The sequence below is a fragment of the Hipposideros armiger genome, unplaced genomic scaffold (genome assembly GCF_001890085.2).
Source record: "Hipposideros armiger isolate ML-2016 unplaced genomic scaffold, ASM189008v1 scaffold_1105, whole genome shotgun sequence".
Lineage (NCBI taxonomy): Eukaryota > Metazoa > Chordata > Mammalia > Chiroptera > Hipposideridae > Hipposideros > Hipposideros armiger.
This window is the reverse complement of record NW_017732455.1, coordinates 4,333-27,633: the sequence shown is the minus strand read 5'-3', so window position 1 is coordinate 27,633 and position 23,301 is coordinate 4,333. Positions and strand designations below refer to the sequence as shown.

The following is a 23,301-nucleotide window of genomic DNA, read 5'->3' as shown; positions in this document are numbered from 1 at the left end:
AGCCTACGCTGTCGCCAGTGACTCACGGCAGCCCAGCTCCAGGTCGAGCTGTTGTTCACCATCTTAGCTGTAGAGGGCGCAGTGTCACTGGCCCTAATGGGGGATCTGAACTGGAGCCCTGCTGCTCAAAGTTGGTGTCCCAAGCCAACTCAACCAACGCGCCACTCGGCCGGCCCTTAAATCACATTTTTCAGATGAGTTTTCATCAGTTCTCTTTGGAGCATCTCAACCCACATTATGTGTGCCAACATTTCTACACAAAAGGAATTCCTGAAAAAATAAAGACATGAGAAAAACTATTTTCTATTTGGTTCTATTGGGTTTTAAACCTAAATCACAAAATATGAAATATTGTGTTACTAGAACAGATACAAAACCGAAATAATCTGGATATAACTGCCCAGAAACTGTTCCTTTAATGAAAAACCAATGAAATTTTCTCACCTATATCAACCAATAAAGTTCTCATTCTGTTTTGTATTGGTTTTTATCTTCTCAGTGCTTTCTAAGAAAGAAATGGTGAGCTGACAGAAGACACATGACTTGGAGGCAGAAGATAAGCCCCACAGAGCAGAGAAGGTGGAAGCAATCAGAATTCTTGTGCGCTCCACCTGCCACTGTACAACTACCTCTGGGCTCACCATGACCGTTAGGAGATGTTGCTCCATTAGGATCAAGCATAACTGCCTCTTTCTGGCTACTCTCTGGATTTTTTCCATATCCCATCTTGCATTAATAAATATTCATTCTGCTGAGAGTAAATTAAACTTTACATTTTGAATGCTGTTTTAGATGCATTAATTGTTTCACAATTAAATGTTCCTTGGGGAGAAAGACATGACTTTGATTTCTTTTGTAGTCTCCTCACAGCATATGGTATCACGTCACACAGGGCTGGGCTATAGGGATTGTGGGCTTCTTTCCCTTTAAATGTAGACCATGGAGCCTACAGGCAATACTGAAAGTGGTACCCTGCAAAAGCTCAAAGACCAAAGTGCCCAATAAATACTAACTAACATTGAACTTATTTGTGAATTGCTGTCACTGTTATCATATAATAAAGAAAAATGAAATAAGATCCAGGAATTTTCAATAGGAGAAGAAAAATACTTCATGACAAGTAATTTTCAAATTTTTTACTTGGTACTACTTTGATGTAAAAAATAGTTGGCAGATTAGCTCTTACAGGTAAAATATATTGTGAATAATAGCACTTATTAATTGCCCAACATGAGACCACCAATGAACTAGATACTAGATACTTTACATAGCTTGGCTCATTTAATCCTTTCAAAAATCCTGATATGGGGCTGGCCGAGTGGCGCGATGGTTAAGAACTGGCTTGGGACGCCAGAGGACCCCGGTTCGGATCCCACATATGAGGACCAGTGACACTGCCCTCCACAGCTAAGATGCTGAACAACAGCTCAACCTGGATCTGGGCTGCCATGAGTTGCCGGCAACAGTGTAGGCTGCAGCCCCTGCTGCAGTGGGTTGCCATGGGCTACCGTGTGTAGCCAGCAGCCAGCGTGAGCGGCCAGCAGCCAGCGTGAGCGGCCGTCCAGAAGCCGGCAACTGATCTGCCTCACCTGGGAAGAGCGCAATGATGGTGCCAACTTGGGCCAGTGAAGCAACATCCTCCACAACTAGACTGAAGAACAGAAGGACAGCAACTTGTCTGTTCCCATTCCCCCAATTCCCCACCGCTGTTCCCATCCCCCCAACTCCCCAATTAAAAAAAAAAATCCTGATGTCAGTTTAATTATCTTCCTTTTTCAGATGAGAAAACTGGGCTCAAAAAATTCATTTACTTGCCCAAAATCAACTAGCTTAAATGACTCAGTACAGCAGAATCAGTATTGGGGCAGCCAGGGGAGGGCTGGGGGAGTGGATAACATTCCTGTCTGGAGCACAGAAACAAACAGCTGATAGTATTATGAATCTACAAATCATTTTACAGCAGATAATGTCCTAAACAACACTTCAAATTTTATCATTTCATAAAACTCAGGTTTATTGTTTCCCAAGTTGCTAGTGGACCATGTCCAGTATCATCTCAAAAATCAATATAACCAAAATGAAGCTCATTTTTTTTCACTACAAATTAGCTCCTTATCCCAAACCCTTATATATTCCACTAATGTCACAATTCCCAATGTCTTCACACTCCAAATTTCCACTCAGTGTATGCCATCTTCAATAACTAATTACCAATCATCAAGAAAGCAGCTGCTACCCATTAAAAATATCACCCTGCTGGCTACTGGGTTTAGGCCAAGGAGAGATACAAAAGCACACAAGCCAATTCATCACTTAAAGGAGCTTAAAATCTAGGATTATTCACATAAAATGTTTAAAATGTGAACCATAAAATAAATGCTCCAGAAAAATGCAACTGGAATTCAGAGGAGAGTTTATTCTGGGCTAGAGTAATCATAAAATCTTCACGTGAGAGGTGAGATTTGACTTGGAGATGGAGAAGGCTTTGAAACAAGGATTTTAAAAGAGATCCTTGCTCATGATAAAACACTCAAGTAGTATAGAAGGACGTGAAGGGGGGAAAGGTCCCTGACTCATCCTGCCAGAGCCCCAGGAGAATCTGCTGTTAGCAATTCAAAGAGATAAAAATTTAAACACATGAAGAGAAAAGAAACAAAGGAAGAAAAAGGAAGGGCCAGAACAGCACAGTCCTGACAAACAGGGCTGTTTTGGAGGAGAGGTTTGCTACAGGGGACTAATTACAAAATGGAGCTGAGCAACCACAGGAGCCAGAGGTGCCTTCATGCCTATGTCCCAGTCATACCCATGTCTGAAAGCCAACCACGGTCCAGGTAGATGCGTGGATCTAGGGAATCCAGCGGAATAAAAATGGATAGGATTGCTGCCCTCATGGCCTCAAGGACCATGTTTGAGGAGTCTCACAATGACTTTGGCAGTTCTTCAGAAAAGTAAATCTAGTTGTAAGTTTAATCAGAAGAAGGTGGCCCTGGAGGCAAGAAGTTCCATTAACAGCCTTCTGTGTACTTCAGGCATAAAACGATGAAGACTTGAAGTGGAGTGGCTACAGCAGAATTCATAGAGTACATTGCTACAAATTCTAACTGAATATGAAAGAAATTAACCAAAAGAAGTTATGTATTTTGCTCAAATTTGGACTGTAATGAAAGGCTTTATAAAATAACCATCGATAAGAAAGTCTTGAAGAACCAAATGTGAAAATAAAACTTTGATAGTTTATAAAATACGAAAGGATAACTTTATCACTTCAGAATTGGAAAAGATTTCTTAAACAAGCTATCTTATCGATACCATAAAGAAAAGAATCAAAAATGCATCTTTTATAATATAATATGTCTAATTACATGTATACCTCAATAATAAAAAAGTAAATTAAAAATGCACGTATTTTTAAATTTTAAAAATAATCTTTTCACCCAAAGACATCATAAAAATGAAAAGACAAGTCACCAGTTGGGAGGAGATCATTAAAATGCATATTACAGGAAAAACTCTGGTATCTAGAATATATAAATAGCTCTGATAAATCAATGAGTTTTTTTTAAAAAGCAGTAGGAAAGTGGACAGCATGTATAAGTAAGCATTCCACAGAAACCTGAATATTAAGAGAGGACAAAATGGTCAACTGTTACTAGCACTTAGGGAACAACACATTAAAACTACAAGGAGATATCACTTCATATCCATACAATTGGCAAAAAATAAAATGTATCACCAAGAGTTGGTAAGACTATAGAACAAAAGGAGTTCTTATAGATTGCTGGTGGGAGTATAAATAGGCACAACCCTTTTTGGTAATTTAGCAATACCTGCTAAATGTTAACATACAAATCCCTCCCTCATACAATTTCACCTCTAAGGAGATATCCTACGGAAAGACTCCTTTTTGTTAGCACAAGGAGATGTACACATGAATGTTCATAGCAGCCTTCCTGGGAAATACCTTGAATATCCATTAACAGAAGATTGAGACATTAATCACAATATATTATTCCATGGGTTACCATATCACAGTAAAAATGAGTAAATGAAATCTACATATATGAACAAAATACTAATCAATTAAAATATGGAAAAGAAGACTGCAAAGAGCAGGTTACTGTTTATATAGTCAAAAAACAACAAAAAGCAAAATAAGACTATATTGCTTAGGTACAGATACATACATAGCAAAGTATAAGTAAATGCATGGGAATGATACACACAAAATTCAGTATATAGGGTAAGTACTCCTGAGGAGAGATATGCTTGGAGGGAGAGTACACTTGGAATATTAACAGTGTGTGCAATTACTTATTTCATAATCTTTGGGGTGGGTACATAGGTTGTATATAATATTACTTAGTTTTTGAGGTTACTAATATATTTCACAATAATTTTTAATTAATAATAAAAAATTGAAAAATAGTTTCTGACATAGATATCAGGTAAAAGAGAAAGGCAAGAGTCAAGTATTACTTAAAAAAGTTTCAAAATATTTCATGTCTTCTTTTCTCCCATTCCTACCTCCCTAGACCTGGTTCTCATCATTTATGCCTCAAGTAGCGCAACGACTTCCTAATGCTTCTCTCTGTCCCAATCTAGTAGTAGACTAATCTACTTCCATCAGTCCAAGAGGCCACTTCTTCATGTCACTGTCTATTCAAAATTCTTAAAGTTCCTATCCATTCTAAACATTTTTGTATAGTGATTAAAATCCTCCAAAGCATATCTTCATCCTTCTCAATCAAATTCATCTCTAAATCTAAGTAAAATGCACTACAGGAGCTAGAGCAGAAGACCATGTTCCTGAACCAGGAATATGCCAAGTTGGTTTGCATCTCCATATTTTTGTAAACAATATTTTGCCTTATCTTAAAAGCCAACCCTTCTTCCATGTAACTCATACTCAACCATGTAAGTCCAGCTCAAGACCTTCCTCTGTAGGAAGCATTTCACAATAATGTCATTCTTTGTTGAGCTCTGCTCCGCCATAAAAGCCCAAGAAAAGTATGATTTGTCCCAGATATTTGAGCCTTAATTTTATTTTGTAACACATTCTTACAAATTACTTCTTAAGGTTACATCTTAATCATATCTTTTGTATTAGATTTTAAGCTGCCCAATGATTTGAACAATATTTTGCACTTCTGTACTCTCCACACTAAAGACTACATTGGAGATATTATAATTTTTGTTGGTGTGTTTGCTAATACTTGGAAAGGCTACATACATGCCAAATATCTAACATCTATCATCTAGATCTCTTAGGATACTTAAAGTAGAATATTTTAAATTGTCAAAAAAGGCAGATCTAAAGAAATTATTATGTATCATAGTTTGAAAAACATGGGCTCTGTCCATGTTGCATCTTACCTTTCCTCACAGGTCATTTAAGGGTGAACAGTAGATCTAGCATCTAAAGCAGAGTGGCAAGTGGCAGTTTAGCATAGCCACGAAGCTGACCAACTTCACCATATCATTCAAGTATTTCAGAAGCACAGAATAAGATACAATGTGCTATATGCCTGGCCAGAAACTTGTATAAGAAATCATGGAAACACCTAGAAGGCTATGATTTTATATGATTTTAAATGATAGGTTTCAATATGCCCTATGAATGACAGCCACCCCACATAGGTTCTAAGTACCTAAACTGAAGTCAGCCTCAAGCATGAAAGTCGGTTGTCACCACCACCCCTTCCTACTACATTTGTCTCTTATACCTGTGATCTTTCAATTCTCAATGAACAGTTGTAACCCTTCCATACACAAATGCAATTCTAGCCACCATCTGTTATCCCTTGAGCTTATGGTATCATGGAGGTAGACAGGCACAGAAACAAAAAATGAAATACAAAACCAAGATATAAATATGAATCAGATTCAATGGAGGCACAGGATGGAACGCTAAATCCTACAGGGTGAAGGGTGAGAAAGGAGTTGTGCTAAGCCTTGAAAGATGGGGATAAATTCCATATACAGGCAGGTGGAGTGGCTAAGCTATCAATATGTTTATTTTGAGTAAGAAGGAGGAGAAAAAGGAAGGGACAGGAGTCTTTTTTTAATCCTTATTTTATTTCAGCCCTGTGTCTACCAGGTATTATCAGAGTATAATTAAGACAAAAGAAGGTAGGGTTTGAGGCTGCAAGAAGGGCCATGCAAAAGCCACATACTATTCTCAGAGTTATGGTCCTTACAGAGTCAGACCATTCACTCATTTGTTTACTTATTCATTCTCTCATCCAGTGTTTACTGACCACTTATTAAGTAGCAGGTGTTGTGCTAGGCATTGGTGATATTTGGTGAACATGCTATATTTAGTTCTTGATTTCATGGAATGCACAGTTCAGTGGGGGAAGACAGTCGACTGGGTAATCACAAAACTCAACTCATTATTTACTATAAAGGGATCACTTAAAAAAAGTATAAAGCACTAAAATTACATTCAACTGGTGGGCTCTACTGACTAAATGACTTTCAGCTGAGGTTCAGGAAAGAGGAAATAACATTAAGAAACAGTGTTCCATGGAGAGCAGAGGAAAGACAGCTTATCCAGCTGTATAGACGCTATAGTCAAGTGAGTCTTATCTGAATTGCCTAGGCCAGGGTCCACACAATAAACTTCGAAATGTGTTACCACTCCAAGGTTTCCCTGCTGCCTCTTCTGTGCTCTAAATGTAAAAGTGCATCACTATTTGATAGAATGAAAGAAGTTCCTTTGCCTTCTGGGTTAATGTCTAAGAAAGTAGCTTCAAAAGCTTCAAAAGCAGTGACTGTGTCTTGTCTTTTTGCTAGAGTAGTGTGATGAATCATATCAAAGAATAGTTGTTTGCAAAGTCTGAGATTACAATGCCATTTTCCTCTGAAACTGCAGCATGTTTTTTGTAAAGAAATCTTAGTGCTATCTAGCCAGGAAATTTCTAGTCCAGAAATAGCTTCACACTGCGTTTCCACTGAAATTGAAACCAAGAAAGAAAGGGTCTCCTAGGAAAGGTTATAATCATGAGGTTAGAGTGAGTGTTAATGCCTGTTCTCCTATCATATACTCATAACCATTCTCTAGTAGAATTAAAAGGGAAGTTACTCTAGCAGATGTTTTCAAATTAGCCAAAAACATGTCACGGAGAAAAGCAGCAGAGTTGGATATGCGCCCAGCGAGAGAGAGACCTTCCCAAAAGCCGCCTGTGAGAGCCATTTAAATGTCTCTGAGCCCTCGAGGTGCAGGCTGGGATGCACAAACTAGGGAGATAAGCAAGTCCCAACACAAATCCTCCTCCCCTAATTGCTTATCCACAGCTTCAATACGACCTCTGCTGAATACTAAGAAAACCTGGCAGGGTTGGGGCAGCTAATACACTGCCAAATCACAGTCTTCATGCTTCCTTTTGTGTTGTTGCTTACAAATCTGATAAGAAAACATTGAGAGGCGATATAGAAATAGTCAATGACAACAGATGAGCAAACTGTGATAACTGAATATGAAAATGAACGGTTTAGTTTTGCACAATTACCAGGAGGACAGTGGGTTTGTGTCTTCCCAGCAGATCCAGAACATTGACAGCTAGTTAGTTCACAACAACCCCAAGTGGGGCAATCATAACCCAGCTATGTTGGTTCTTATCTACTCAAGAAAAGTCCCAAGAATCTGGGCAAAAGATCTATAGCTATACACCCAGAGGGCTTTCTATGTGTGAGCTGGTCTTCTGAAGTGGGATGTTACTTGTTACCCAGTAATCATCAACTCCTACAGGTAGAAGAAAATAAACACCAACCAGGAGAAACCTTAAGTCAATAAAGACAGAGAAAATTTCTAGTTTCTCAACCTGTACACCAATTGTCTAGTCCCTACCATCAACTAGAGTGAAGGATGTAAAATTGATGGCTCAACACATCTCATACAATACCAACCTCTGTGTAACCAGAGAAAGGAAGAAAGACCTCAAAGGGAAGTCATTCACCTTCTTAACCTCCTTATAGCCCCATCCCAGTTTTCCTGTTCTCAGCCACGTTTTGCTCTGCAGGTTTGAGTGTTGCAGGGTTACAAGAAAAGTAGTGTGTGTGTGTGTTTATTTATATATATAATGTATATTTTGCATAAGCCAAATAGGTATGTGTTGAAAGAAAAGAAGCTGGTACCTGGTATCTCATAAAATGAGTCGTCATTTGGTGTTTTAATAAATTAAAGTGAATGACTGAAGATTAGTTCTTAATTCTCCTTTGTTGTAGAAACTGTTTGATCATTCTAGGAACAGCATCTTTGGAAATTTCTGATAGACTACACATCTGGAGAAAATGACCTTCAAAGGGCAGTAACAAGATTCAATCTGCAAATTCCCCACGATAAAAAAAAAGAAGAAAGACATTTGGGGGCCACTGAAATTATTGTTTTTTGTTTGTTTGTTTTGTTTTTTAAATGGAGAATTACAAGCGCTTTTGATCTTCTGGAAATAAATGAGGCAGCCTAAGACATGGGGTGCTTTTGAACCTTCAAGTGTCTCATCAGCACAAAGATTTTTAGAATGCTGGAAAAGGGCTTTGTGATTGTGTTTCTTTAAAATAAAATGTTCAAAGAGAGCAACATACCACAAACATAAGGCCTAGATTGTAAGTGTGGGAGGCGAGGATGGAAAAAAGTGTTCAGATTTCTCAAGTCCTTTCTTTCAGCCTTCCTGCTTTAATAGTGCTCCTTTAGCCAGGGAAAATAATTATGAAAAGAAAAGAGAAAAAAAAACAAAAGAACTTACAAGTATATCATTTCCTTAAATTAAGCAAGAAAAGGCAAGTGTGGTTTCTATAGAGATGAAATCTTCATATCTTCAAATCTTTAATCTCCAACTGAATGCTTCCTAAGAGGAAACAAATCCTTCTGCATGGAGCAGAGTTGCTCTGATAAAAGGTGGAACAATTTATGGGAATGACCAAGAAGACACCATAATGTGAATTTGAGCCTATTATAGAAATGTCACTATGAAAATATATATTTACATAGCATTTTACTATTTTTTCTGTATTTGAAATAGAAAAATCAAAATCATAACACTGAATTCTTTGTTTCCAGAAATTGCTATTCAAAGAATGTGGCACATGTCTCAAGTTGTAGCTGAAACTACTACTATGCTACATATCTCTAAATGAGTAGCTAGCAAAACTTCAGTTCCCCTCTTCCCAGTTTTAATTTTGTATTTTAAAAAAATAATCAATCTAGATGATTACATGGAATAAAGGCATACACATCTAATCAAGTTAAATAAAAATATATGCAATTTGTATTTCAAAGTATGATTCAATGGGACACTTAAGCTTAGAAGGATTTAGAAAGTAGAAGAGCATTTAGTTTTAGGCAATTTCTTTATATGGTCTCCACAATATTTTGAGAGACAAGTCTTGATTTCAACGATCACTGCTATGCTTTATCAAGGTTTTTGTCCTGGCAGGACAAAGTTTATATTGAAGGAGACAGTTAAGATGCTGAACCATGAAAATTTCCCATAAGGAAAATTTATGTACTCAATATTCCCCACAAAAGCACAATTGTTCCTGTGTAATTTAAAGAGTTTTGTCAGAAAACTACTTCAAAATTTTTGTAAAGACTGTTAACCTGATCAAGTTGCCAATATTTATATTGCCTATAATCTTTGAGACAAAATATTTTATTTGGCAAACTAATCTTACAATGGAAATATATAGAGAGACATGTAAAAAATTTTTAATACCATATATTTGCAAATATGTTCAAGTTTTTTTTCATAGAAAGTAACCAATACTTTTTCTTAAATAAGTCGATTTTTTTTGATAGTCATAGAATTTTAGATCTGGAACCAGAAATATTTCAAGGCAGTGACTTCCCTATGGCAATTTTAAATCGAACTAATAAATTTTAAGGAAATTAATAACAAAACTATGAACACCAGATTCCTATGAACTTTCCTATTTTGTAACAGAATATAAATTTTTCTGAAGCAAGAGTAACTTTTACAACCTAAACATTTAAATTTTATATATTTTGCATTGATATATTCAATATGGCACTGAATTTTTTTTAAGCAAAGAAAACGTTATCCTTTATGACATTAGCTAAATTAAAGTACTTATATCTTGCCTTCATGCATTTCTACATACGCAAAATTAGATAGGCCAGTGAAAGTTGTTTCCTGAAACTGAAATTCTGCTATAAATAATAGTCAAAAGGCTGTTAGCTCCTTCCTGGTAAAAATAATTTACAAGATGTTCGCATTCAGTCCAAAAACCGCTTTCCTAGTTCTAAGCATATCTCATCCCAGGGTCTGACTACAACTCAGATTGCTCCATCAGCACTTTGGAGAGCCATTCGTGAACTCTCAAAGCTAAAGATCTGCCCTTGTTACTTTTATTATATGTCTTTCATCTTGTAATTCCATCAATTCACGTGTTATGCCAGGGAAGACAGGGAGCACTGATCTCTCACGCCCCGGAGACAGGCTCACTGTGTCAGGAGTGTACGGTCTCGCCTGAGTCCATAAAAGAAATCACATCTCACCCACTGGCGTCTCTGTCCCGGCTGTCTCGCCACCTCCAGCCCTTGCCCCTCCGCACGCCTTCCGCTTCTCAAACAGAAAATTCCACAGCGCTACTGGCCAGGAGAGAGGCGAGCCCAGAAGCTGGGGGGCGGGAGCGGCGCTCAGACACAGGCACTAAATGTGTCTCGGGCACCCGAGCGCCGGGCTGCCCCTTCCCACAGTGCCCTGGAGCCAACCGGCGAAGCAGGGACCGCTCGCCTGGCGAGAAGAGCGCAGCAGCCCGACTTCTGAATGCAGGGTCTTCATCCCGGCGCGGCCCTACGAAGGTCCCTCCCGCAGCTGCAAATGCCCTTCAATGAAAGTGCAATTTGTTATCTTTCCCAGCCCCAAGGAGAGGTCCCTGTTTGGTCTAGGCTCCAGCGCTGCTCATTCAAGTCCATGAATACCGGCCTCGGCAGCGGGCGGGGGCAACTTTCCAGTGACCTCCCCCTTGGACCCCGTCCTCTGTCTGTATCTCGCTCGCTGTATCTCCCGTCTCTCTCCCTGTGCCTCTGTCTCTTTGTGCCTCTGCTTCTCTGGCTTTTTCTCTTACGAAGCGCGCGCGCGCGCGCACACACACACACGGAGGAGGCTCACCGCAACATTTGCCAAAATGTCACCTAAAACGCAAGTGCAACAACTTGCTTTGGAAACGACCCAGGAGTCGGTGGAGAAACCCCCTACAGTGAGCAGCCCCCTCTTACCCCGCAAGGTGCATCAGGGGTTGGGTAGGATGTGGAATGAATTTGGCAGATGGAGATGATCCGGACTGGTGTTAACCTCTCCTCCTTACAGGACCCTGTAGCGATTAGAAATCCATCCCCTCCACGGGGCCCCAAAAAGAGAGGAAAGGAACGCACGCCCGGAGAGGGGCTCGCCGGCCCGGGGTTCCGGGGACCCTCAAGGGTCAGCGCCCGGGAGTACGCCCCAGGCGGCGGAAGGCGAGGGAGAAAGGGTCGCGCGGGCCCGCGGCCAAGAGCCCAGCCTACAGTCCCTCCGCTGACCAGACAAACGACGACCAAGCGGCGGGCAAGAGCCACCGAGCGCGGCGCGCCCCCGGCGTGGCGGTGGCCCGGGCTCCGGTGGCCGCCGCCACGCTCGCACGCCCCAACCCCACCGCGCAGCACGGCGTTACCTTGCCGCTGCCCGCAGTCCGGCCCTTGGTCCCTGCGTCGGTCAGTCGGTCCCACGAGCCTCAGGGGGAGGACTAGAGGGTGTTTTCGTGGTCAGGACGGGCTCTCAGTGGCGGACGGAGAAGGACTCGGGAGAAGAGCCGAGGCGGCTGCGGTGGCTTCCGCCGCCGACGCTGCCGATTCGCCGGAGCCGGAGGTGTCGAGGAGGCCGTGTCCTCGGGATCGCGGCGCCCAGAGCGCTGCGCTCCCCGCTGGCGCCGAGGCTGAGCGCCGGGACGCGGCGGCGGGCTGGGGCGGCGAAGCTGGGCCGGCCACCCGCCTCCGGGTGCATGTTAATACGGTGGGGAGGAGGAGTCCCGCGCTTCCTCCGCCCAACCACCGGAGCCGGCGGGTGGGCGGCGGCCGCGGCCGGGAGCCAGGGGCTCCAGCTGCTACCGCGAGGCCACTCACCCCGGCCCCGGCTCAGCACGTGCGCCGAGGCCGCCGGGAGGCGCCGGCGTCGCCCACACCGTGCTCCTGGCCTGTGCGTTCTGCCCGCTCAGCCTTCGTGGTGGCAAGGGCTCTCACACCGAGCGCAGGAGAAAGCCCCTCATCCATGGTAAGGAACCGAGAGGCGGCCACCCGTGAGTGGGCGTGCCCCATCCGTTCCCTTGCACAGCGTCTCAGGAGAATTCAACCTTCCCCTACACTCTTGCCAGCAGCTGTTCTTAACCTTGCCTTTTCAAGGGAGGGGATTAGGAACTCATAGCAATTTCTATTACAGGAGGTCATGTTGGCGGGTAGAGGAGGGTTTGCTGTCCTCCCTTCTCCATCCTCAGGGTCTCTAGCAAAATATTTGAAGAGGTACTCGCCACAGAGGAAACAGGGCAGTGGAAAAGAGTCTAGACTCACAAGGTCCGACGTTCAAACCCAGTGCCATTACTTTCCTCAAGTTCAAACCCAGTTATTCCTCAGAGCCTCCGTCTCCCCATCTATACAACAGCAGCTCTTGGAAGGATGTGTGGATTTGATGACATTATATATATTCCACCGGTTCCTCTTGGTGTAGCCCAAAGGTAATCGGCAAAACGAATCCTCTTTTCTCCTGTCCTCTGACATCAGCAAACTCCCCAGGATCTACTCCATGTGCATTTGGAAGCAAGTCTCATTCACATACGCTGAGGTCCTCACCTCTAAGTACAGTAAAACCTTGGGTACTCCGAAAATAGGAAGAATCTACATGGCTTCAAAGTAACAACAGATAAATGGTATGGATAGGTGAACTGAGATATGGGTCAAAGTGGAAAACACTAGTATCCGTTGCGCTCCTTCTCTACCCCTTTAAGTACTAATGTACTGGATGATAATAGTTAAAATAATCGTGGTTAACCACCATCTTCCTGTTTCCCTCTACTCAAAAAAGAATGGGTATCTTCTTGGAGAATGTTCTTTGTGCTACAGCTCCCAGAGAGAACATTACGCCAGAGAGCATATAATCTTCTTTATGTAATTGTACCCATAGAGTTATAGCATAAGATTTAGCATCTGCTTTGTGTGATATCTAATTATAAATATTAATAGAATATCCTTTTTAAATAAAACAGTTCTTAAAATGCAGGGAAGTGAAAAACAGTTTCCATAAAAATATGACTCAGATAAATAATCGCTTTTCCGCAATTTTACTGAGTGATTTTCCATTGAAGAGGGAAAAAAAAATCTTTAAACCACTAGACACTCAAAGAAACAAAAGTAAATCCTCAGCGTTGTAGTACCATGATCACCAATGCTTGAACAAAACTCTAAAAAATATCCCCAGCCAACTCAAGAATGACTATGTAGGAGCACTTATGCTTTTAATAACGTCCTATGAAAAGGTAAAGTACTGATATAGGAAAAATGCCTTCATAATCTAGAAAAAGCAACTACTTTGCCTTTCCAGATTTGTAAATGTTTAATCCATAGATTTTTAATGAGGTCATGTAAATAAGAAGACTAATATAATTGTCAGTTCTTAACTCAAATTAGGTGACTTAGGTAAATAAAATTACTTGAAGCAAACAATAAATTTGCATACAACATTCTTATGGTAGTTTAACCCAGCATCAATCATAACTATATAACACTATGATTATTAGGGTTTTCTGACTGTAAGTAACAGAAACCAAATTTGGCAAACTTAAGAGAAAGTAATTTATTGGTAAGATACGGAAAGCTTCCATAATTGAAGGGAGGGCTGGAAAGCAGTCTTGGAAACAGGCAGGATTTGAGGTAGTACAAGATGACTAGGGAGCTGGAAAGACAGAAATAGTTTGGTTTGGTGCTCGTTAGTCAACATGAATAAATGCCAACTGTTAACTCCTAACCTCACATTACTGGATCTAGATTCGTCATAAGGGGCCAGCCGAGTGGCACGATGGTTAAGAACTGGCTTGGGATGCCAGAGGGCCCCAGTTCGGATCCCACATATGCGGGCCAGTGACACTGCCCTCCACAGCTAAGATGCTGAACAACAGCTCAACCTCGAGCTGGGCTGCTGTTGAGTAACCGGGACTACGTAGGCTGCAGCCCCTGTGGCAGTGGGTTGCCATGGGCTACTGTATGTAGACAGCAGCCAGCAGCCGCAGTGAGCCGTGGTCCAGAAGCCGGCGACTGATCTGCCTTGCCTGGGAAGAGTGCAATGATGGTGCCAACTTGGGCCAGTGAAGCAACATCCTCCACAACTAGATTGAAGTACAGAACGACAGCAACTTGTCTGTTCCCCTTCCCCCAATTTCCCAACACTGTTCCCATCCCCCTAATTCCCCAGTAAAAATCTTAAAAAAAAAAAAAAGATTCATCATAGGGTAGTAGAGCATTTGACTGGTCAAACTTCAAACTGTACCAGCATAGTGAGAGGAAACATTTGGTTTTTCAACTTCCAGAATGAAAGGCAGGAACCTGAATTTATCACCCTTCCAAAAGTACACATTGGAGATAGGTAATTCCTCAAAAACAAGTTCAAGGAGCTATGAGGAAAGAGAATATGATGCTGAAGTAAAAAAAAAAAAAGATAAATGTCTGTTATATTGACTGGCTATGAAATTTACATTATAATTAGAGTTATTTGGAAATAAACAGTGATATTGTGCAAGTAAAACTGATAGCACTTTTTTGTAATTATTATTATAAAAATGCTTGTTTTTAGTTAAGGAAAGCTGTTTAAATATACTGAGGGTACCAAAACAATGTATACACGTTTTAAGAAAGGAAAAAACTGTATTAAAATTGTAATACTCAATACATACCAATAACAAAAGATGAATACAAGTCACAATTGATATCTGCAATTACAAGAGGTGCTCAAAGTGGTTACCTTCAGTGTAATTTTAATAGTTTTTTCCTTTCTTAAAATGTGCATTTATTTTTGTGGGGACCCTCTGTATATATGGCCGGTTACCTTATTTATATAAGCATAGTGCTTATAACCACTACTATAAGCCAGGGCTAGCTGTTGTGTTCATTTTTATTTTCTTTTTAAATTTTTTTTTAAATTGGGGAATTGGGGGGATGGGAACAGTGCTGGGGAATTGGGGGAAGGGGAACAGACAAGTTGCTGTTGTTTCATTCTTCAATCTAGTTGTGGAGGACGTTGCTTCACTGGCCCATGTTGGTATGATCATTGAGCTCTTCCTGCATGAGGCAGGTCGGTCGCCGGCTTCTGGACGGCTGCTCACCGTGGCTACTGGCTACACATGGTAGCCCATGGCAACCCACTGCCACAGGGGCTGCAGCCTACACTGTTGCCGGCGACTCATGGCAGCCCAGATCCAGGTTGAGCTGTTGTTCAGCATCTTAGCTGTGGAGGGCAGTGTCACTGGCCCTCATATGTGAGCTCTGAACCGGGGCCCTCTGGCGTCCCAAGCCAGTTCTTAACCATCGCGCCACTCGCTGGCCCTGTTGTGTTCATTTATAATCATGGTGTGTGATAGCTGAAGAAAGATGTCCATATCCTAATCCTTGAACCAGTGAATGTTATGTTACAGGACAATTTGCAAGTGTGATTAAGTTAAGGATCTTGGGATGGGAATGTTATCCTGAATTACCCAATATGCCTGATGTCAAAGGCATGAGATGATTGAAGCAAAGGTTGGAGTGATGCATTTTGAAGATGGAGGAATGCAGCCATGAGAAAGGAATACAAATAGCCTTTAGAAGCTAGAAAAGGCTAAAAAAGATTTAGAAGCTAAAAAAGATTCTCCCCTAGAGCCTTCAGAAAGAATGTCAGTCTGTTACCATCTTGATTTTAACTCAGTTAAACTGATTTCAAACTTCTAATCTCCAGAACTGTAAGATAATAAATTCATGTTACTTTAAGCCACCAAGTTTCTAGTAATTAGCAAAAACAGCTATAGGGAACTAACATAGACATCTTAGCTAACTCTTGGGGTCACACTGTTGGTAGCAGGTGTCATGATAGCCTCGCTATATAAAAAAACAAAAACAGGTACCATATTTTGCAGTATATAATGCATACTTCTTTGCTCAAATTTGTGAAGGAAAAATAAGAATGTGCATTATACACGGGTAGTACTAATTCCGTACTTATATAAATAATTGTAATTATTTTTTTATGCTTATGAGTTAAAAGTGTAACTCTAGAAATCAATAACAATGTCCATATGCAAAATAATACCCTAGAATACGATAATTGATTTTGTTGAACTTATGACGAACTTGCAACGAAGAAAAGTTCTTGGCCTTCTATGATGCATAAATATCGTAAATTTGTTACCGGTACATAAAATTTCTTGTACCTTGTATCGGTTCTTGTATTTTGTAATTACTTGATACATAAAATTTGTTGTACCATAATATGTTGAAAAATAAATGCTAAAATTCCTTGTAATACAAAAAACAAGTACTTAAATGTAAAATAAAAATTTGAATTAAAAAATTAAAACAAAGATTTTTTTCCGTGAAAGTTTGGACCAAAAATGTGGGTGTGCATTATACACTGGAGCACATTATACACTGCAAAATACTGTATATCTACTTCTGGAGAAGATAACTCAAATGAGGCCAAGTCAGTAATGTTTGGTAGGAACAGGAAATTGGAAACCATGGAGATAGAACTCCTATTCATGAGTTTCTATTTTTCTGGTTAAATCAAAATAGTACCATTCTTCTTAAATCACAACATGGTCAAACAGGTAAAATCCCATTAGAATGAAGTATAGTTTTGAAAGAAGAAAGAACTGAAAGGGCAAAGTTAATGATAAGTGGGAAAGACATATGTGTTTCTTCTGCATTAACAAAGCATTCGCATTCTGTCTTATGATTTTACATAACATTTAAATGGTGGTCCCAGACGTATCTTCAGCCTTGACCTCTGAACTAGGTTTCATACTTGTGAATCCAAAGGCCTACTAGACAAATCCACTTGGAATTTCCACTGCTACTCCAAACTTAACAGGCACAAATTAAACTCATCATTTTCTGCCCTTTTCCTCCATTCAAATGTATTCCTTTTCCTGTTATACTATATGGATTAATGGCACTATCATCTTTCAAGTCACCGATGTCAGAGTCCTGTGAGTTATCCTAGACTTCTGCATTCACCGATCACTCTAATCCATCACCAAATACTGTTGATTTATCTTACCATCTGAATTGTTCTTTAACCTTTCTTATATTTCCATTTCTATTATATATCCCCATCAAGTTTTTTTATCATCTCACCTCTGCGTTATTATCCTATCTTTTTTCCTTTCCCCCAGTCTTGCCTCCTCTTCATTGAAGTAAGAATGGTCTTCTAAAAATTCAACCCCAATCATGTTAATCTAGTGTTTTACCTATATTTTAGCTCCTTATAAAGTTTAAAAGTTTAGCTCCTTATCATGACCTTGTTGTATCTCTTTCTTCAGCCTTTGCTCCCATGATTTATACATTATGCTTGAGTACATTCATATAACATGCTCTGGAAGACATATATCTATAACTTTCTCACACTATTCTTTCTGTTTTGAATGCTCTCTCTCTCTCTGCATTTTTTAAAAGATTTTATTGGGGAATCGGGGGAAGGGAAAGAGACAAGTTGCTATTGCTTTGTTCTTCAGTCTAGTTGTGGAGGATGTTGCTTCACTGGCCCAAGTTGGCACCATCATTGCGCTCTTCCTGGGTGAGGCAGATCAGTCGTCAGATTCTGGACGGCCGCTCACGGCAGCCGCTGGCTGCTCACGCTGGCTGCTGGCTACACACAGTAGCCCATGGCAAACCACTGCCACAGGGGCTACAGCCTACGCCGTCGCTGGCGACTCACAGCAGACCAGCTCCAGGCTGAGCTGTTGTTCAGCATCTTAGCTGTAGAGGGCAGTGTCACTGGCCCTCATATGTGGGATCCAAACCGGGGCCCTCTGGCATCCCAAGCCAGTTCTTAACCATCGCGCCACTCGGCCGGCCCTCTCTGTGCTTTTTTATACAGACTAATATTTATTTCTCCTTCAAGGCTTGCTTCATATTTCTCATGTGTGAATCATTAGATTGGATTAAGTGTTGCCAGGGCTCATCACACCCACTACTTACTATCTTAGCCCTTACCACAGTATATTAAAAGTTTGGAGTTATCTGGGTATTTTTGAGACTGTAGCTATCCAATTTAGCCACACTACTAGCATAGTAATTGCCTCTAAATAGAAAATCAATACATATTTGTGGGACTCAATTAACTTGAACTACTTATAGAATATTTTGTGATATTGGTATATATCTTAATATAATTTAACAGAAGACTGTGTATGATATAAATAGCCTGTAGCCAAAATTTAAAACCCATCATTCACCAGGTATAATAAATTTAAAACTATTTTTCATGCTAAACAAACACCAAAAACAAAACAAAACAAAACAAAAAAACATTGAGGGAACATATGAAGACATCGTGTCTAGTTTTTCTTTTTAATGGCCAATCCAGTTTGCTATCCTCAAATGCTTTTTCAAGGAACATTTTTGCTTTATGTTTTATTTAACATGTTTTATTAAAGATATAAATGCTGAAATAAAATTTATTTAGCTTCTATTTCAACCCTTCTTTTATACCCTGTCATTTTGTTTACACATTAATCTATATATGCTGTCTCCTCGTCTTGTCATCTCCACCACACTTTTTCACCCATTGCAATATGGTATGACTCCTGTGCACTGCAGTCTGGCTTTGTTCCGATAAAGCTGGTCTAATTTTCCCAACAAAAAGATCCTTTGAAGTTCTATTTCCTTGATCTCTAGTTAGAATTTTATGCTGTGAATAACTAACTGATGTTTTAAATTTTCTACTATAAACTTCAATTACTTTACTATCTGAATTTTCCTCCTAGTTACCTGCCCCCAGTTTTTCTACTACCTCTATTAAGCTGCAGTCATCGTACCCAAGATGGTAGCTGAGAACAGTGGTTATAGTGAGATCTCTGAAGAGAAAGGAGCCTTGGACAGGACCCTGGTGAGTCTATACAGTACCCATTGGTGAAAGAGGGAGAGCCCAACATTAGAGGTGGGAGGAAACCCAGAAGAGAAATGATACGAAAACAGCAGTTCCAGGGCTGGTCAAGTGGCACATTGGTTAAGAGCTGGCTTGAGATGCCAGCTCTGAGCCTCAGGGCCCCGGTTCGGATCCCACATGAGGGCCAGTGACACTGCTGTCTGCAGCTAAGATGGTGAGCAGCAGCTCGACCTGGAGCTGGGCTGCCATGAGTCGCCGGCAACGGTGTAGGCTGCAGCCCCTGCTGAAGTGGGCTGCCATAAACTACCGTGTGTGGCTGGCAGCCAGTGTGAGCAGCTGGCAGCTGGTGTGAGCTGCCAAGAGCCACTGTGAGTGGCCATCCAGAAGCCGGCGACTTATCTGCCTCACCTAGGAAGAGTGCAATGATCATACCAACATGGGCCAGTGAAGCAACGTCCTCCACAACTAGACTGAAGAACAAAAGGACAGCAACTTGTCTGTTCCCCTTCCCCAGTTCCCCAATAAAAAATCTTAAAAAAACCCCCAAAAAACAAAAAACAGCAGTTCCATGGAAACCAAAGAATGAGAAAATTTAGGGAATAGGACAGTTCATTGCTGAATTTCAAACCAGCGTTTCTATACATGTAACATCTTCACCTGCAAGAAATGTATAGATATCACAAACACAGTATATACAAACCAAATAGGCCATCTTCCATCCAGCATGAGCACTTTTCCACACAGTCTTCCCACTACTGATTCATTCCACTATATATTCAGGTACTAAAGCCAAAAATATAGATGTCATTCTGAGACTTTTCCTTTTGCTTTATCCACTACATTTAGCCACCAAGTTTTATCAAATTCCTAAAACAATAAGCTATCAATATTATTCTACTGCTTTAAATTTTTCAGTACATCCTCCTTGTCTTCAAGATAAAAATAAATCCTTAGGTATGACATGCAGAGCCCTTCACAATCTGATTCTGGTTTCATTAAATTATCAAAATAATTTATTTGAGTGGTGTGACTTTTCACATACTGGATTAAAAATTATTAAAATAGTTTTAATAGGTTAGGAATAACAATTTATAGTTTAAAATAAATTTGAACAAATACAACAATAATAAATGTAAAAAAGAACATATGTTCACACATATATACTAAGGACTGCTGATATAGTACAGACACCTGGGCTAACTATATATCAGCATTATAGTAAAAGCAAGAGAAAGAATCAGAATATCTTGATAACTAAAAAAGTTAATTAGTATACTATTGTACACATTTTGAGAAAAGATATAATCCAGATTTTTTTTGTCTAGAAGTTTTGTATTTAAGAGTTCCTTTTAAAACAATTACATATATAATAACATCAAAAAGAATAAAATACTTAGGAATAAGTTTAACCAAGGGGGTGAAAGATCTGTATACTGAGAACTATTGGGTTGTCGGAAAAGTCATGACATATTTTGTCTGTTTTTCAAAGGTCATTTATTTATATAAAAGAACAAAGATCAATCAATGATATATTGCCCATTTTGTTCCATAACCTTTTGCTGTCTTTCAGAGAGCTTCGTAATTCCTTGTTCATAGAAGGACCTGTCTTAATTTGCGAAAAACTGAACAAGGTGCTGATTTACAGCCTCATTTGAATTGAACATTATACCACGCAAGGAATTTTGAAGACAGCGAAACAAGTAGAAGTCTGATAACTCAAGGTCAGTTGAGTATGGTGGGTGTGGCAACACATCCCATCCAAGCTCCAATAATTTTTGACGGGTGATCAAACTTGAGTGTGGTCTCGTGTTGTCACGATGGAACACAACTTCTTTACAATTAACAAACTCTGGACATTTCAGGATGATGGATTCATTCAAACTGTCCAATTGCCGATGGTACACATTCGAATTGATTGTTTGGTTCCTTGGTAGGAGCTCGAATAACATGACACCTTTAAAATCCCACCACACTGAGAGCATAACCTTCCTCTGATGAATGTCTGCTTTCGATGTCGTTTGAGGTGAATCATCACATCGGGACCAAAACCGTTTGTGCACCACATTATTGTAAACAATCCACTTCTCATCACCAGTTATTAGTCGCTTCAAAAAAAAATCGTTTTCCTCATGTTTAATGAGCATATTGCAGATGTTTATACACGCCATCAAATGAACTTCTTTGAGTTCATGTGGAACCCAAATATCGAGCTTGCTTATGTATCCATTTCTTCACGTGGTTGTGAACACTTGAATGATGGATGTTCAATGTTTCTGCAATCTCTCGTGTCATGTAATGTGGGTTTTGACTCCATCAATGCCTTTGTTTTGTCGTCATCAACCTCGGTGGGCCTCCTTGACTGAGGAGCGTTGTTGAGATCAAAATCACCAGCACAGAATTTTGTGAACCATCATTGGCCCTGAAGTTCTTGTAGAGCATTGTCACCCTAAACTTTATGCAACTTTTCACAAATTTGACGTGCATTCTTCTCTCTTTGGAAGTAAAACATAAAATATGGCAAAAGTGCACAATTTGGTCTTCAATCTTCAACTTGTAAAATCTCCAAAACTCAACCAAATCACTAAATTTTTTTGTAGAATGAAGTTAGAACTGTCAGCTGTCATATGACATAGCAATAACATAGATGTGAATGACTCTAGTACTTCCAAAAATGAACTAGTGCCATCTGCCGCAAACATGCGTCATGACTTTTCCGACAACCCAATAATTTTGATGTGTGGGTGTGTGGTATGTGTGAAACCATGAAGCAATCATCACAATCAAGATAATGAACATATTCATACCCTCCAAAATTTTCCTCTTTCTCTTTATCTCCCTTCCACCCTTTGCCAAACTGCTCTTTCTCTGCAAACTCCATTCTGCCTCCTATCACTATAGATTATTTTATAAAAATTTGTAGAAATAGAATCATATAGCATTCACTTTTTTCTCTGTGACTTATCTCACTCAACGTGGTGTCTGAGAGTCATGTATGTTGTGTGCATTTATACTGACAATTCACTCCTTTTTATGGCTGAGTAGTTTTTCATTGCATGTATATATCACAACTTTTTTTATCCATTCACATGTTGATGGATTTTCCCCCAGTTTTTGGCTATTACAAAATTAGCTTTCATAAACATTTATGGGCAAGTTTTCATATGCATGTATACTTTTGTTTCTATAGAATAAATACCAAGGAGAACCAAAGTTCATTTTTGCATATACATATGCAATTGTTTCAGCACCATTTGTTGAAAACATAATCAATCCTCTTTCCACCAAATTACATTTGCAACTTTTTCAAGAATTGGTTGACTATATATGTTAGCATTTTTCTGAACTCTGTATTATGTTACATTGATCTATGTGTCCACCTTTATGCCAATACCAGACTGTTTAGGTCTCATGGCTTTATAACAAACCATAAAGTCAGGTTGTGTAAATATTTCAGCTTTGTTCATTTTTTCAAAGATAATCTGCTATTCTTGGTTTTTGCATTTCCATATGAGTTTTAGAATCAAGAGTGTCAATTTCTAAAAAAAAAAGATGATTGGAATTTCAACTGAGATCCTTTTGAATCTAAAGACCAGTATGGGGGCCGGCCAAGTGGCTCAGTTGGTTAAGAGTTAGCTTAAGAGCATGAGCTCTGAGCAACAGGGCCGCTGGTTTGATTCCCACATGGGCCAGTGATGCTGCGCCCGAGCTGAGCTGCCAACAGGTGGCAGGATGGCTCAGCTGGTGAGAGCACGTGCTCCTAACAACAAGACTGCCTGTTCAGTGGTGGGCTATGCCTGCCCACAACTAACACTGAACTCAGCACCTTGAGCTGAGCTGCCACTCGGATGGCTCAGTAGATACAGCATGAGCTCTTAACAATAAGGCTGCTGGTTCAACTTCCACATGGGATGGTGGCTATGTCCACCCACAACTAAGACTGAACTCGGCACCTTGAGCTGAGCTGCCACCTGGATGGCTCAGTGGATAGTGCATGAGCTCTTAACAACAAGGCTGCTGGTTCAATTTCCACATGGGATGGTGGCTGTGCCCACCCGCAACTAAGACTGAACTCAGCACCTTGAGCTTAGAGGCCACGAGCTGCCGATGGGCAGCCAGATGGCGATTGGTGCCCTCCACAACTAAGACTGAAGGGCAACAACTTGGCTTGTCCCTCTCCCCAATT

The 23,301-nt window shown here is 40.4% G+C and overlaps 1 protein-coding gene and 1 long non-coding RNA gene across 2 annotated transcripts in view; one reads left to right on the top strand and one right to left on the bottom strand.

Annotated features, from left to right (window-relative positions):
- The window catches only part of LOC109376342 (uncharacterized), a 332,696-nt gene extending 321,649 nt beyond the window's left edge, over positions 1 to 11,047 (bottom strand). Inside the window, exon 1 of the long non-coding RNA XR_002122723.1 lies at positions 10,517 to 11,047. This is a non-coding gene — a long non-coding RNA (uncharacterized LOC109376342). The remainder of the gene's footprint in view (positions 1 to 10,516) is intronic.
- A 101-nt stretch (positions 11,048 to 11,148) lies between these two features.
- On the top strand, positions 11,149 to 19,055 carry LOC109376343 (uncharacterized; the record flags this gene model as incomplete). The annotated part of the gene is made up of 3 exons (XM_019632240.1): positions 11,149 to 11,263; positions 11,543 to 12,266; positions 18,997 to 19,055. Coding segments are annotated over exons 1-3 (898 nt in total), but the record flags the coding sequence as incomplete, so codon positions are not given.
- Between the last annotated feature and the right edge of the window lie 4,246 nt (positions 19,056 to 23,301).